The 15,598-nt window shown below is 41.6% G+C and overlaps 2 protein-coding genes across 2 annotated transcripts in view; one reads left to right on the forward strand and one right to left on the reverse strand.

The window, feature by feature from the left end:
• Erich1 (glutamate-rich 1) overlaps positions 1 to 15,598 on the forward strand; it is a gene marked incomplete at its 5' end in the record, with an annotated part of 52,793,804 nt that overhangs the window by 48,172,231 nt on the left and 4,605,975 nt on the right.
• Agpat5 (1-acylglycerol-3-phosphate O-acyltransferase 5) overlaps positions 1 to 15,598 on the reverse strand; it is a 46,401-nt gene that overhangs the window by 12,894 nt on the left and 17,909 nt on the right. The window contains 3 exon segments of one of the 2 annotated variants that reach the window (NM_001134744.2): positions 3,016 to 3,105; positions 5,481 to 5,578; positions 14,503 to 14,572. In NM_001134744.2, the coding sequence (NP_001128216.1) occupies positions 3,016 to 3,105; positions 5,481 to 5,578; positions 14,503 to 14,572 (258 nt within the window). 2 annotated transcript variants of the gene reach the window in all.

Consider the following 15,598-nt stretch of genomic DNA (forward strand, 5'->3'; position numbering starts at 1 on the left):
GAGACTGACTAGAGAAAATACTGAAGAGCAGTTATGCATACTACCTGATTGGCTGTAAAGCCCAGCTCTTCCATTCATATGCCTTGAGCCCTTGAATAAACTCTTAGCTATCCAGAAAGTGAAAATTATAATGGTACCAGGACTTCATAAACCAACACAGAAACCAGAGGTGGTGAACATACAATCTAAACACAGTGCACAGCATAAACACCACTGCAACCTGCTGCTGTTTCTGCTCAGTACTTGGTCAGAAGAAGCACAGGCTGAGGCCCTGGTCGCCATCACCTGGTATGCAGCCTCTCTGGGGCTCAGCCTTGCAGGTGCCATTCTTTTTTTTTTTTTTTCTTTTTTCTTTTTTTCGGAGCTGGGGACCGAACCCAGGGCCTTGCGCTTCCTAGGTAAGCGCTCTACCACTGAGCTAAATCCCCAACCCCATGCAGGTGCCATTCTTCTCAAGCAAGAGCACTAAAGAAGTCTACAAGCTCTGGTCTGATGACTGTCACACATGGTCAAGGGTCAAGGTTCTTCTATTTTTAGATTTTAAAAAATTTATATGTATGAGCATTTTGTCTGCATACATATGTATGTACACTATGTGAATGTCTGGTGCCTGCAGAGGTAAGAAAAGCATTTGATTCCCTGAAACTGACATTACAGATGGTTGTGAGCTACCGTGCGGTTGCTGTGGACTGAACCCAGGTCCCCTGTAAAAGCGACAACTGAGTCTTTCCAGCTCCAAGAGCGAAGATTTTCAAATAAAACTTTTGTAAGGTGGGCTACGTATGTGTGCTAAGTTCTTTGGTATTAGTTTCAAACTGAAAGCATGAATTTGGTATTTATCTCTTTAACTGTCATGGATATGAGGCGGGTGGTCACAGACTAGGAGGTGACCAGACCTGAAGCCAGGTAAGAAAAGAACAGTCAAGGAGTGGCCTGATCTCTCAGGGCTCTCTGCACATGAGATCCCAGCTCAGGACAGGAGGAATGAGGACCACCGAGAATGTCTGGCTGCCCCGCAAAGACTCTGTCGGCTTATTGACACCGGCTCAATAAAATTTTATATGTATGAGCATGTAATTTATATGTACTCATTGTCCACTCTGCTGAACCCTTACCAGAAGAACCCGTCTCCTCTTCTGGGATTATCTTCTCCATAATTTTTTAAAATATATATTCAAGACACATAATATCATTTAAAAGAGATGCTTCTGCCTCTGACAGAAATATAGCCATCTGTTTCACATTAAAAACTATTCAGGCGCACTTGCCTAGCAAGCGCAAGGCCCTGGGTTCGGTCCCCAGCTCCAAAAAAAAAAAAAAAAAAAAAAAAAAAACTATTCAGAACGAAGAGCTCCCTAACACAAATATTAGATTTCTAGATATTTTTAAATGATAGCTTATAACGAAATGATACTTTTCTGTTAAAGGCAGCCTTTCTCTATGAACTGCATGAATTAGTTACTTTGTCACTGAGTCTCGGTCTCTTATTTCATAGTGAGAGGTTGTTAAAGGATTAGAGCAAATAAGTGAAAACCCCAGGCAGCGACTTGCACACTCTGAAAGGTCCTGTGATGGTTTGCACATGCTTGGCCCAGGGAATGGCACTATTAAAAGGTGTGGCCTTGTTGGAGGAAGTGTGTCACTGTGGGGGTGACCTTGGGGACCCTCCTCCTAGCTGCCTGGGGATGCTTAGTCTGTTCCTGGCTTCCTTTGGATGAAGATGTAGAACTCAGCTCCTCCTGCACCAGGCCTGCCTGGACACTGCCATGCTCCCGCCTTGATGATAATGGACTGAACCTCTGAAGCCTGCCCCAATTAAATGTTGTCCTTTATAAGACTTACATTGGTCATGGTGTCTGTCCACAGCAATTAGACCCTAACTAAGACAGGAACCTTCCATTCTAGTCAGAAAAAAACAAACTAGAAGACACAAAGAGAAGGCAGTCTATGAAGACAAGGCCAACATCTATGGAAAAACGAAGCTGTTGTTTGCTCCATGGATGCAACCCCACAGCAGAGAATACAAGAAACTTCAAAGTTTCAAACCATCTCTGCCTAGGTTGATGGTCCAGCTGGAGCAAAGAGGGAGAACACAAATCTACACCTTAACATTTCACATTTTCAAAAAAGTACAATTCTGTCTTCTGAAGACATTTTTATTTTTTAAAAAAAGTCTACTACTAAAAAAGGGTACTCTATTTCAAAATAAGGCATTTCTAGTGCCACGCTTGTCCTCTGGGGTGCGCTATAAATGGAGAAATGGTCACTCACTGTTCGTCTCATTATAACTGATTCCTTCCTGCCATGTCCAAATTAGGTGCAACTTCCTACCCCACAAAGTCCTAGAAGTCACTTAGAGGTAAATAAGGACCATGCCCACCTATGCACGGCTCTCCCTGCTGCTTGGTACATGGAGGGCATGAGAGAAGGGGGAAAGAGAACTAGAGAGAAGAAGGACAAGAACTCCCAAGTCCTCACCACGTCATGTCATGTCACGGGGAGAGGCAGCTGGCAGCAGTTAGCGCTCTTGAAATAGAAGATTTGAATCCGCTTTTCCCCCTTTACAGAAAAAAAGTTCTGTAAAATGCTGAAACAGAACTAGGGGACTCTTTGCTATAGTTTTTTTTTGTTTGTTTTGTTTTATTTTTTTAACCTTAATTTCTATAAGAAAAATCCAAATTTACACAGAAAGAAAGCAATTGCTCCTTCTAGAACTGAATCTCATGTGAAGACTGACCAACTCCTTGTGGCTACAGTGAGCTGCCAGTGAGCCCCATTCTCTGCACTCTAAGACATACATACCCTTTCCTAATGAGTCAATACTGACAGCGACAAGGGAGAGCCTTACAAACGTCTGCAGCAATATTACCTGACAGCCACAAGGACGGTTTATCTCAACATCACCCTGAATCAGCTTCATCATTCCATATGGGGTAATATATTGTCAAAATGACTTAAGAGTTTAATTTCTCAAACCATAAACTGAGTTGAGGAATAAAAAACTGGCATGCTTACTGGTGTTCCTGCGTTCACGTAGCTCTGAAGCTTGCTTCTCATTTCTTTATCATTAAATTTGGCACTTCGTTTTACATAAATTCCTCCGTGCTGGTACACAGAAAAGGAAAAAAAAAAAAAAAAAAAAAGAGCATTTACTCTTTAAAAAACCAATCACCGAGTCCTTAAGGCAACTGTACTCCCAATAAGTAAAAAAATAAAACTACATTTCAGAACTCAAGCTACAGTTAGTATTTAAATATTGCCAATTATACAACATGTAATTGAAAATTCTATTTCTATAGAACCCAAGTAAAACTGCATGACAGAAATACACCAACATTTAAAATTGCTAGCACTTAAAATATATTTTTCTTTAAAAGATTTATTAGTGCAAAAGCTTTTTATGATGGATCTTAACTCACTGATTTTCTACTGTCAATAACAGAGTCAGTTAGAAGTATCCTTAAAATAAGCACACTCCCCGGACTGAAGAGATAGCTCAGGAGAAATGAGAAGGGGCATTTTCATTTTTCAGAAGATAGGGGTTTGAAAGGTAGAAGTTTTAAGGTTGCCCCCCCAGACAAAAGTTTAGAGCAGAAGAAAGAAACCGGTCGGACCTTGGAACTGCATGTTCCAGGAACCAGCTGACTACAGAGTAAGTAATTACACCAGCCGGTTCAGCAACTTTCTCCCAGGAACTAGCTGACCATAAAGTTAGATGACAATCTTGAAAACAATCTTGAGAAACAGGAAGCTTCTCCTTGTGATTTTTCACTGGTATTCATGACATTCTCCAATGACGCCATCCCTACCCCCTTGGATTGTGATTTCTTCCTTTAAATACCCCTTCTCCCAGCTACCTGAGGTCGAACTCCTCTACCCCTGCATGGGATACGAGTCTCGACCCCAGTGCACTAGTTCCTGTCAATAAACCTCATGTAATTACAACAAGGACAGTCTCTTGTGAGTTCTTGGGGGGGGGGGGGTCGCGTCATCCTGAGACTTGAGTGAGGATCTCCCCGCTCTGGGGGGTCTTTCAGGTTCAATTCCCAGCACCTACATGGTCACAACCATCCATAACTCAGTTGCAGGTGACCCACTGTCTTTGTCTGACCTCCATGGGCACCAGGAATACATAGATACAAAATGCTCAAACACAAAAAATAAATTAAAAATAATAAATAAATTAAAAGAGGCCACAGGAGGCCAGGAGGGAATGATAGAAAATTAAAACAAGAAAAAAGTTTACACCTCCAACCTTGAAGGAATTAAAATATGGACTAAGTGCCAGAAATACATACACACAAGGCATTCAGTTACATAAAATAAATTAAAAATTATAAATAAATGGGCCACTGGACAGGAGGGAGGAACATACAAAAATAATTAAAATAATGTCTATACTCACAACCTTTAAAGAATTAAAACATGGACTCAGCTACAGAGATTGGTGTGATAATCGTTATGGACTAAATTTCCCCCAGAATATTGAAGCCTCAGCTTCCACAGTGACATGTGTTTGGAAACAGGGTCTCCTTTAAGAAAATCATTACAGTTAAGTGATCTGTAGTAGTCGAGGCTCTGCTAGTGGAACACACACCAAGGATGTCCACATGTGGACAGGGCCAGCTCAGAACACAGGGAAAAGGCTGCAGACTGTAAGCCAAAAAAGCAGGTGTTGGGAGAAAATAGTACCACCTACATCTTGATCTGGGGGAGACTTTCAGCCTCCAGAACCGTGAGGAAATGCACTTCTCCATACTGAGCACTTCACATTCTGAGCTCAGAGTCTTATTTACCTCCTATGTGACACTCACTCACTACTTTTGAATCAATTTCTAAACATGACTGTCAATCCTGTGCATTTAGCTTTCTATTGGACCCCTAGGTATTTGTAATTCTGCTATTTCACTTAACTATATGGACGACCAGACGTCTAGACACACACACCATCAAGAACCCCAAGTAAGAGCTGGGGAGATGGCTTAGTTGGAAAAGCACTTGTCTCACAAGTGTGAGGACCCGAGTTTGGATCTCTAGAATCCATGTGCATAGCTGGGCACAGCAGCACACACATGTAATCTAAGTAGAGGCAAGAAGGCAGACACAGATGCCTGGGGCTCACTGCAGCTAGCCGGGCCAACTCAGCAAAAGTCTAGGAGACTGTCTCAAAGTAAAAGTGGAAGGTGCCTGAAAAGTGACACCCATAGTTGTACTGAAAATTGTCCTTTGCCCTCATATGCAGCACACACAAGCATATATCTGCATGTGTACACATATAGAATTCTAAATAAATTTACTTAAATTTAAAATAAGCCATTAAAGGTCATTTAAAAAAATGTCTGGACTAAGGATGTCACTCAGAAGCATATAATGACCCCATGTTCAATCATTGGTACCATAAAACAAACAAACAAAAAAATCAGATAAATTTTCATTAAACAGTGTTAATTTGGAAATAAGAGAGTAAAGAAAAAGCTTACCTGAGCAAAGTAGAACCCATACAATGGAAGCCACTTTAACCCGTCTTTCAGGACATAGCGCACATGTCCAAGAGCATCCTGTCGGGCAGCCAGCATGTCTGCAACAATCCAGTCAACTGTAAGGCAGAGCCAAGTCAGTACATCACTAGCCAACCTTCCCCTCACAGGAACAAAAACTCTTCTTCACAGTACTGTCTTCGTAATATGTCCTGAGACTATGACTATGGGGGCAGAGGCAGAAGGCATACAGGCTCAGAGCCAACCTGGTGTACAGAGCAAGTCGCAGGCCCACCAAGACAACCTAACACCTGATCTTAAAAAAGCTTTTTAGTTTTTAAAAAGAAAGTATGATTAAAATGCTTAAGACAAAGCCAACTCCAGACTCATAAAATATAACAAAACAACGAACAAATCAACCAACCACCCTTAAATCAAGGAGGAGTGTCTGTTTCCATTTGCTTTTTTCCTCTGTGTAGCCCTGGCTGTCCTGGAACTCATTCTGTGGACAGGCTGGCCAGGAACTCTGTGATGTACCTGCCCCTGCCTCCTGAGTGTTGGGATTAAAGGCTTTTCTCATTTCTTAAAAGACATTTATTTCAAAGTTACAAATACATGGTGCTGGAAAGATTTTGTTCAGTGGTTAAGGACACTCACTATTCTTTCAGAGGGGCTCCTGGGCTGGTACCCATATGGCAGCTCTGCCTAACTGCAGTTCTAATGGATACAAGGCCCTCCCTAGCTCCAAGGGCACCAGGCATATGCACAGCACACATGCATATATGCAGGGACTTAAACATACACAGGGAAAGAAAAAGCAGATGTTTAAAAGTTACAAAATACTAATTTACCACTGATTAACATCTAAAAAGGGTAAAATGCGGAAACATTTCTTTTTAAATGAAGAATGGAAAATTATAAAGAAAAAATGTCAAATGAAACAAGTGTAGCTAAGTATTCCATATACACAATGTCTGACAAAAGGCACCACACTAGGAGCAGGGGAGATGGCTCAGTGGTTAATAGCACTGTCTGCTCTTCTAGAGGTCTTGAGTTCCCAAGGACCACAGGTTGGCTCACAACCATCTGTACTGAGATCTGATGCCCTCTTCTAGCATGCAGGCATATATGCAGATAGGGCATATACATTAAATAAATAAGTAAATAGATCTTTAAAAAGAAAGTCACCACATTACATCTTTACTAATGACTTCCTGGATACAGTGTTCATCTGTTACAATACCCCCAAACAAGGGTCTCGTGTGACTTACGATTGTGCTAGGTAGATACCTAGTTCTTATTTTTCAGCTTTCGAAGCTGTGGGTTGCAAACCCATAAGGGGGTCACATAACTGATTTCAGTGGTCAGAAAAGATTTGTGAATAAAAATTTTTTAATAAGTGATGAGCAAAAATTAATTGAAGATCACATACATATGAATGAATAAGCATCTCTCCCCTTTGCTGCCTTGTGTGTTGTGTGTTTTGAACATACAACACATGTGCTTCTTACTGCACACACTGCCACATAAGTAACGCCAACTAACGGTACCAGAAATGCGACTCGGATTCAAGGCCACTGGAATGCCAACAAGTGTAGTACATTTACTATTTATAATTTCTGCTGCTACGGAAATATAATGGTTTAATTACAGAAAACAGTTAATACTTCATCACTGCCATTCCTTAGCATGTAAGTGCCAAACTAGTGTACCTTTTGATTGTATTGCACTAGGAAGTCTGGTTTTTTTTAAAAAATGCTATTTAATTGTTGATTTGAGTTCCATTAAATGAATTTTGACCTAGAATTAGAATGTAATTTTAAACAATTTCTAAAATGGCACTAAAGATAATTCTGCCATGTTGAACTAAGTGTTTATGGAAACAACATTCTTAGCACTGACATCTACAAAACCAAAATCCTGATGAATTCTGAAAGACGAATGTTCTTCCTGCTATAGTGTCAAATATTCAGCCAAGTCAAGTCCTTACACACAAATTCATCCATCTCATAGTATGCAGATTGCCTTTCATCTTTAATAAACACTAAAATTCTATGTATTTAAAAATAAAACTCTCGGGGCTGGAGAGATGGCTCAGCGGTTAAGAGCACCCGACTGCTCTTCCAGAGGTCATGAGTTCAATTCCCAGCAACCACATGGTGGCTCACAACCATCTGTAAAGAGATCAGATGCCCTCTTCTGGTGTGTCTGAAGACAGCTACAGTGTACTTATATAAAATAATAAATAAATAAATCTTAAAAATAAAACTCTCCACTATTTATTATCAGTCAGTGTTTGATTATATTGTCCTTATATACCTGGGATCATATAAAACTTTTATGGTGAAATAAATAAAGAGAAATAAGAAAGTGTCCTGAGAAGCAGAAGAACTGAGGACTTGAGAATAAGTAAATGGCTACAGGTCCCTTCCATGTAAAGGTAAAATGAGAGGTCAGGAAAAGTCTGCTAGGATTTGAAGAACTCAGGAGTATGAATAGGGATGTTGCTGAAGTGTATTCAAGGCCATGAGAACGACAACAAATGGAGTTAAAGGAGACAATATCTAATTTAAAACAACAACAAATATTACAGCCAGACTGACGGACAGGCCTGTAACCCCAGCTACTTGGGAGACTGAAGCAGAAGTTCAAGGCTCACTAAGGTAACTTAGACAATCCCTCAAAATAAAAAAAATAACAGAAATGGGGGGGGGTGGCTCAATGATGGAGCACATCCCAATCATGTGCATGGTCCTGCGTTCTATCCTAGCATGAAAGAAAGTTGGGGACGGGTAGGGGAGGGACAACCAAATATAGTGAACATTATAAAGCCTGGAGTTTAAAGGTTATCAAAATTTTATCCCTTTAAATAGTTGAATAATCAACTAGAAAAATCTTAGTTGTTTTGAATTAGGGATTATAAAACAGTTATTTCTAGCTAAATCTTGGAGATATAACCAGGTCTGTGAGAAGAATATCTAATATAAAAGTTGTCTATAGAAACAATGAGGATTAACTCTGTGAAGGCTCTATGCTAACAGTTTCCAACCTTCCTAATTCTGTGACCTTTTAATGCAGTTCCTCATACTGTGCTGACCCTCAACCATAAAATTATTTTGTTGCTACTGTTATGATTCATAATGTAAATATCGGATATGTAGGATCGTTGGCATGTGACACCCTCCAAAAGGGGTCGTGACCCACAGGTTGAGAACCACTGCTCCACAGTGTTCCTTGGCCAGTGAATACCCAGAGTATACACGAGATGAATAGGTAAAAGCCAAGTTCAGTATCTTTTCCTGAGACTTTTATTTTTTTTAAGCCCAGGGAACAGTAAATCTGTTTTTATATTTAAATAAGCAATTATATTCTGGACACTGGTATACCTTGCTATTAAGAGAATATATAAATATTTTAAAATATGTCATGCACACAAGATAAACCATCCTGAACCATAACCTTACATTTGAAAATTTTAGTAATAACATTTAAGAAGTAACTTACAAGCAAGCTTGGTCTTTAATCTCAGAATTGGGGAGGCCAAGGCAGGCAAACCTCTGTGAGTTCAAGGCTAGCCTGGCCTATATGGTAAGTTCCAGGCCACCTGGTGTTAATATGGTAAAACCTTGTCCCAAACAAAAAAAGACATACAGACAGTCAAAGAGTACAAAGTAGATTCAACGCTGTACTCCACGTATGCACACTGTTTCAGACAGAAGGAAATGTACTGCATTCACAGGAAGATCTATATTTTGTGTTCTGGCAAGAATAATCTAATTTGGTTAAGTTAGAATTTGTTGGCAGTGATCTAGCCATAAGCCATGTTTCCACTAACTTGAAGAGAGAACAGGTAACTGAACCTTGTTTTCCTCATCTGTATAGTTTTGCCTCACTAGTTTCTAATTCTTGGTGTTATTTATGACACATAAGGGTTTATGTATGCCCATGGATCCAGCACTGGGCTCTAACCACCATCATCACAGTACTGCTAAACGTCACCCATACGCCAGGTACTGCGCTGGGATTATGATTGAACTAGGTACACTGCCTTAGAGCTTCTATCAATAGAAATCATTCAGACCCAACCAACAAGCTCGGAGAGCCTGGGTACCCTGCCCATTGGCATAGAACACACAGAAGCAGCACATATGAGCAGGGTCTCCCAGAATGCATAGCCCTCGGCTTTATGACCATCTACTCAACCATATATCATATCAGACAGCAAACTGTCATCTAAACCAAATGAACAGGAATGGATTTTAAAGGCAAACAGTGTCAAAGACAGACAAGAGGGAGGGGAGGAATCCCAATTCTGGAGTCCACAGTTTATATCAGTAAGGATGGAGAGACAGCAGGACACCAAGTAAAGGCAGCGACTGAGAGAGACTAACTGATATAAATATCAACTCTACATGAGCGTCAGGCCAGCAAGTACTACATGAGGGTGAACAGGCTGGACCAACAGCAGTCCCAAATACTTTCTGTAAATTACATTTTCAAGAGACTGTGATTCTTACACCTCTTTACCTAAATATGTCAGCCCCAGGAAACAAAGCCACCGTGGATTGCTGGTTTGAAGCCTCTGGAAGCCTGGAATTCATGCATATTCTTATATATACAGTTTTATCAGAGAAGACTCCATACCTTCTTCTAATTGCATAGACTAATATGCAATTATAATGCAGTTCAGCCATTCCTCTGGTATGTCCCCAAGTTGTGGGTTTCTTAAAGACGTTCAAAATGTAGCATTCTTAGGCTGTGTTCTGTGTGTGTGTGTGTGTGTGTGTGTGTGTGTGTGTGTGTTGCACGTTTGTGTGCCTTAGCAGAAGAATTCTTGCTTAACATGCAAGGGGTTCTGGGAGCTTTCTTCAAGTTGCCTCAAAAAAAGAAAAAATGTTCTCAAACCCCAAAGGCTAGCTGTTATCAGACCTAGAGCAGGTCACTCAGAGGCAGGGTCGGGGAATGTCCCTCTAGACTAAGAAAGGAACTGGCTTAGTCAGTGTGGCCTAGCTTGGATCTCTTGCTTGCCATGTTAAAAAAAAAAAAAATCCCATATACCAAATAGGAATTCTTTATCTGCTGCTCACTCGAAGATCTTCCCCCCAGGCTGCTGTAAAGGAATGCAAAAGCAGCTTGGACAGCTGTGAAATCATAAGCACAGCTGTGTCTTCAGCATCCCTGTGACTGCATGGCCCCCAGAAGTGTTAGAGTACGTGGTTGCACATGTCCTTGTAGGATTGCAGTTCCATTAAGAAAGGTTATTTCCATAAAACTCAGAAGAAAGACACTGATGGGAAGCTCCAGTTTGCTGCAATGGGATCTACCGCTGATCAACAGAACTGCAGTGTGGAAGAATGGAGGCTGCCACGGCCCATGCCCTGTCCTGGGCCATCTAGAGACTCGAGCCAAGTAAAATTCCCCTCAGCAGCACAAGGTCAGGCTGTGGTGAGAAAGGTCAGACAGTGTGTCTGGACAGGCTAGTCAGAAGCAGACAGTCATTCTGGGCTATTTTGTGGTTCTACTCAAAGTCAAATGCAGAGTCTGAGCCAGTCCCATAAACATGACCCAGGATAATAATTTGATATCAAAATCCCTATCAAGTTTTGGAGCTTTAGCCACTGTTCCATCAGTCTGACTAAATTCACCAGTATGTCAAACAGAGAAAAACTTGTTTCAACTCCTTTACCTCTGTATTAGCTATGGTACAGGTGGTACAAGAGCCACCTATCCCAACAGGATGGGGTTGGGAAGAAAAGAAAGCCATCAACACAAGTGACTTTCTTTCAGAATATCATCCTTGGTCAGGTTCTTTTAGCTTTGAGATGCTAGGTACTGTACTTTTCAAAGCAATAAAAATGAACCATAGAAGGCATGCATCCAAAGTAGCCATGTTTTAGAAAGTACAGGAAGTGGACTGTCAAGGAAGTAAATTGTTTGGAGAATTAAAGCACACTTTAGGCCATCATTTGGCCTCTTAGCTGTGAGGCACCCCGTGGGGGGACCTTCATGAAGGAACTGCATGCAGGATTAAGGCATAATTTTCACAATTCATTGTTAATCATTCAAAAAGAGGTAGTTTTAAATATTTAACCCAATTTAGAGTAAATACAGTTCTGTAATAGAAACTAGTCTTGTGCCTTCTCTGATGGAAAAATAGCAAGCTAGAACTAAGCTACAAGGATTAAAGAGTCAGCAGGAACTATAGCTAAATAAACAACACTGTATCCAGGAAATGAGCAGTCACCAGTATACCAATAAGCAGCTTAACAACCAAGCATACAGAGTACAAACAGTGGCCACACACAACTGTGACCCATTACTCCAGAGATGGAGGCAGGAGAATTGTGAGTTCGAGGCCAGCCTGGACAACATAGCAAGAATATGTCTCACAGTAAATAAAAGGCTAGGTGAATTAAGAATTAAAATGCATAGACTTACTTGGGTCCACGAATCCCACTTCGACAAATATAACTTACAAAAAGAAAACTGAATGGACGGAAGGAAGGAAGAAAGAAAGAAGGGAGAAAGAAAGAGTGATGGTTTGTACATGCTTGGCCCAGCGAGTGGCACTATTACAAGGTGTGGCCTTGTTGGAGAAAGTTTGTCACTGTGGGCTTGGAGATCCTCCTCCTAGCTGCAACTCAGTACAAACCTTTAATCCCAGGAGGCAAAGACAAGCAGATCTCTGAGTTCAAGGCCAACCTGGAGCAGGACAAATTCTAGGTGAAGAAAAACTTAAATCTGAGTGTGGTGGTACACACCTTTAATCCCTGGAGACAGGCATGCAGATCTCTAAATTCAAGGTCAACCTACAGAGCAAGATCCAGGACAGCCAAGCTTAGGCAGTGAAGGAGTTAGAAGTGTAAGAGAACAAGGAGGCTATGTTCTCCTTGTTCTCCTGCAAGCAGCAGAACTCAGCAGCTTCAGCCATGTCTCTGGCTTTATGGTCAAGAGGAGAAGGAGACTACTAGGACAATTGATGCTGCTTAGCTGGAGCTAAGGAAGAGATCAGCACCACTGAGGTGAAACTTTCTGGGAAGTGTTTTCTGAGAGCTGTGTTCCAGATATGCGAAGGTTGTACCTCGTGCTGTGACTGGACTTGGTAATGTGTAAGAGTCACCCAGCTGGTACTAGTTTTGAAGGCATGAAAGGGTCATGAAGAACAGCTGAGGCTGGGCACTGTGAGAGGCCATGGAAAGCCATTGGTGAAGGTGCAGCCTCAGTTGCAATTGATGGCTCAGAACTGAAGGGGTCATGCAAAGGAATTAAGGCACCATGAAGAGAGTCTAGAAGAGGCTATTGGTGAAGCCTAGATGCATCAGAAGACCCCAGTGTATTGGAGACGCCAGTACCGTGAGATGATCACCAAGAACAACATCAGCAGTGTAGTGTGGATCAACCTGCAGTTAAACTGCACAGAGGGCAGAGCTGGGGAAGTGAAGCCAGCCCTTTGGAGGCTCATGTGTGGATCCCAGACATTGAAACAAGTGTAACATTGAAGCTGCCTTGGAGACCCAAAGATGTTAAAGATGCCAGAGTCACAGACTGTGTGCTGAGGAAAGCTGCTCACAGGGAGTGGAACCAGCTCAGGAGAAAGAAATTGTTGAAGTCAACAAGGATGAAAAAGGAGTTGGAGATCTGAAGACCGTGTGACATCAGACATGGAGACAGCTGGGTTTGAAGTTTGCCCAGCTGGTCGCCTGTCTTAATTTGGGGATTACAGTTAAGTGACTGGATGGATCTTGGAAGAGACTTTGAACTTCTTTTAACATTGTTGACACTGCTATAGACTATGGGGACTTTGGAAGTTCAATTAAATGTACTTTAATGTACTTTATTATGCTATGTTCAGGTATGGCCTCCATAGATTCATGTGTTCAAACAAGCCTGTGGAGGCCAGGGAGTGGAATGTGATGGTTTGCACATGCTTGGCCCAGGGAGTGGCACTATTAGAAGGTGTGGCCTTGTTGGAGGGTGTGTCACCGTGGGGTGGGCTTGGAGACCCTCCTCCTAGCTGCCTGAGGATGCTCAGTCTCTTCCTGGCTTCCTTCGGGTGAAGATGTAGAACTCAGCTCTTCCTGCACCAGGCCTGCCTGGATGTTGGGATGCTCTCGCCTCTGAACCTGTAAGTCAGCCCCAATTAAATGTTGTCCTTTATAAAACTCATGTTGGTCATGGTGTCTGTTCACAGCAATAAGACCCTAACTGCTACAGAAAGAAAGGGGGGGGGGGACGACAGAGAGAGACAGAGAGAGAGACAGAGAGAGAGAGAGAGAGAGAGAACAAGAAAAAAGAAAAAAAGAAAATTGCAAGCCAGACTCAAAATCCAGAGCAAATTCATTTTCAAAAGTTACCTCACTTTTTTCTAAGTCTGTAAGTTATTTTTCTTAAAAAATAAAATTAATAGTTTGCAGGCCAGAGACAAAGCTCAGCCATTAAGAGTATGTATTTCTGTTTCAGAGCACCCTGGTTTAGCTCCCCCAAACCCATACGGGGCAGGTAACAGGTACCTGTAACCCAAGCTCCACGGAAGAGCTGGTGCTCTTCTGCACTTCATAGGCAAGTGTACTCACAAGCTCAAACCCACAGATACATACACACATAAACGAACTAAATAAATGACCTTAAATGTTATTTTGACGGGCTGGGGATGTGGCTCAGATGGGAACAGTGCCTGTCTAGCTTGTATGAAGTCTTGGATTTAATACCCAGCCCACAGAGCGTACCCAGCCCTTGGATTTAATCGGCAGCCTAGCCCACAGAAGGCAGGCATACAAAGCTCCCTGTACCCTGGAGATGAAGGCAGGTGTGTCACAAGCTTAAAATCATTCTCCCTACTTCGAGAGTGAGGCCAGTCTGGGTCGCATGAGACCCTGTGTGTGTGTGTGTGTGTGTGTGTGTGTGTGTGTGTGTGTGTGTGTGTGCTTGAGTGCGTGTGTGTGTGCTTGCTTGAGTGTGTATGTACAGATTAATGCTCATTTACCATTTCTAGAAAAACCCAACCTCATGCAAATGAAATACAAACCTGTGCTTTGATGATTTGCTAAATATATTACATTTTCCTTATTTTTTGGCAAATCTCCATATAGCAATATCTAAAAGAGAAGACAAAAAGAATCATTACTTTGACAGTTTAAAAAAAAAAAAGAAAAAAGAATGTGAAAGAAAACTGACAAGCACACAATATGACTAGCTCTGTCCATGATTAACAAACATCGGAGTTCTCTTGGGAACCCCACACACCATAAATAGCTCATGCTTATAAAGTACTTAAATGTAGGACAGGTTAATGATCATAAAGTAAGACAGAATGATGCATATCCCTGTAAGAAAAATCCACAAGAAGTTATTGACCGCTAATAATACAGGAAGTTCTCCGTCCAGTGGAAGAGACAGGCATATACATAATAATGGTAGTGCGATATAACACGAATAGCATGAACATACTCTATATCTTAAGGATTTTTAAACAGAGAGCTGTTAGGTATATTTTAGGAAATGAGATGAAAGGGTTTCTGAACGTAAGACCAAATGAAAGCCTTGAGTTGGAGTCTTCTGTTGGTCCACTTGTGTGTGGAACAAAACTCAGACTAAGGAGCTAAGGGGACTTCAACAGGGAGAGCAGAAGGGTCTTTGTGAGTTGGAACATCAAGTCAGGCTGTCGTGGGGCTCCGGTTGGACTACAGCACTTGTGCTGTTCCCTCCGGGCTACACCTTATCTTTAAACCGAGGAATGAGGACAGGTTTTCACTGTTCCGTTTTGTAAGTATTAAGTATTCAGTGAGAAGAAAGGAGCTTCAAGGGGATGAACGACTGCTGCTGCTCATCTATTTTCTTCCTTTGAGGCCCCACTTTTATTTAGTTGTTCTTATACTTCATCATTGAGGATTATGCCAAAGTTAGGCAAGGGGTCTACCATGCTGGAAAGGATAGCCTTCTTGGTTGTGAAAGTACTCACAAATACCGTAACGATAACAAAAACCAAAAGGGCATTAATAAGCCCTCTGTAAAGACAGTGTGGCTTCATGATATAAAGTTAGGATGTCAAGGTTACACTAAGGTTACACTGCTCTAAGACAACTGCGCAGTGAGTGTGTGCACATGTGACTGATTACTTCTAA

The sequence above is a fragment of the Rattus norvegicus genome, chromosome 16, assembly GCF_021556685.1.
Source record: "Rattus norvegicus strain SHRSP/BbbUtx chromosome 16, alternate assembly SHRSP_T2T, whole genome shotgun sequence".
Classification (NCBI taxonomy): Eukaryota; Metazoa; Chordata; class Mammalia; order Rodentia; family Muridae; genus Rattus; species Rattus norvegicus.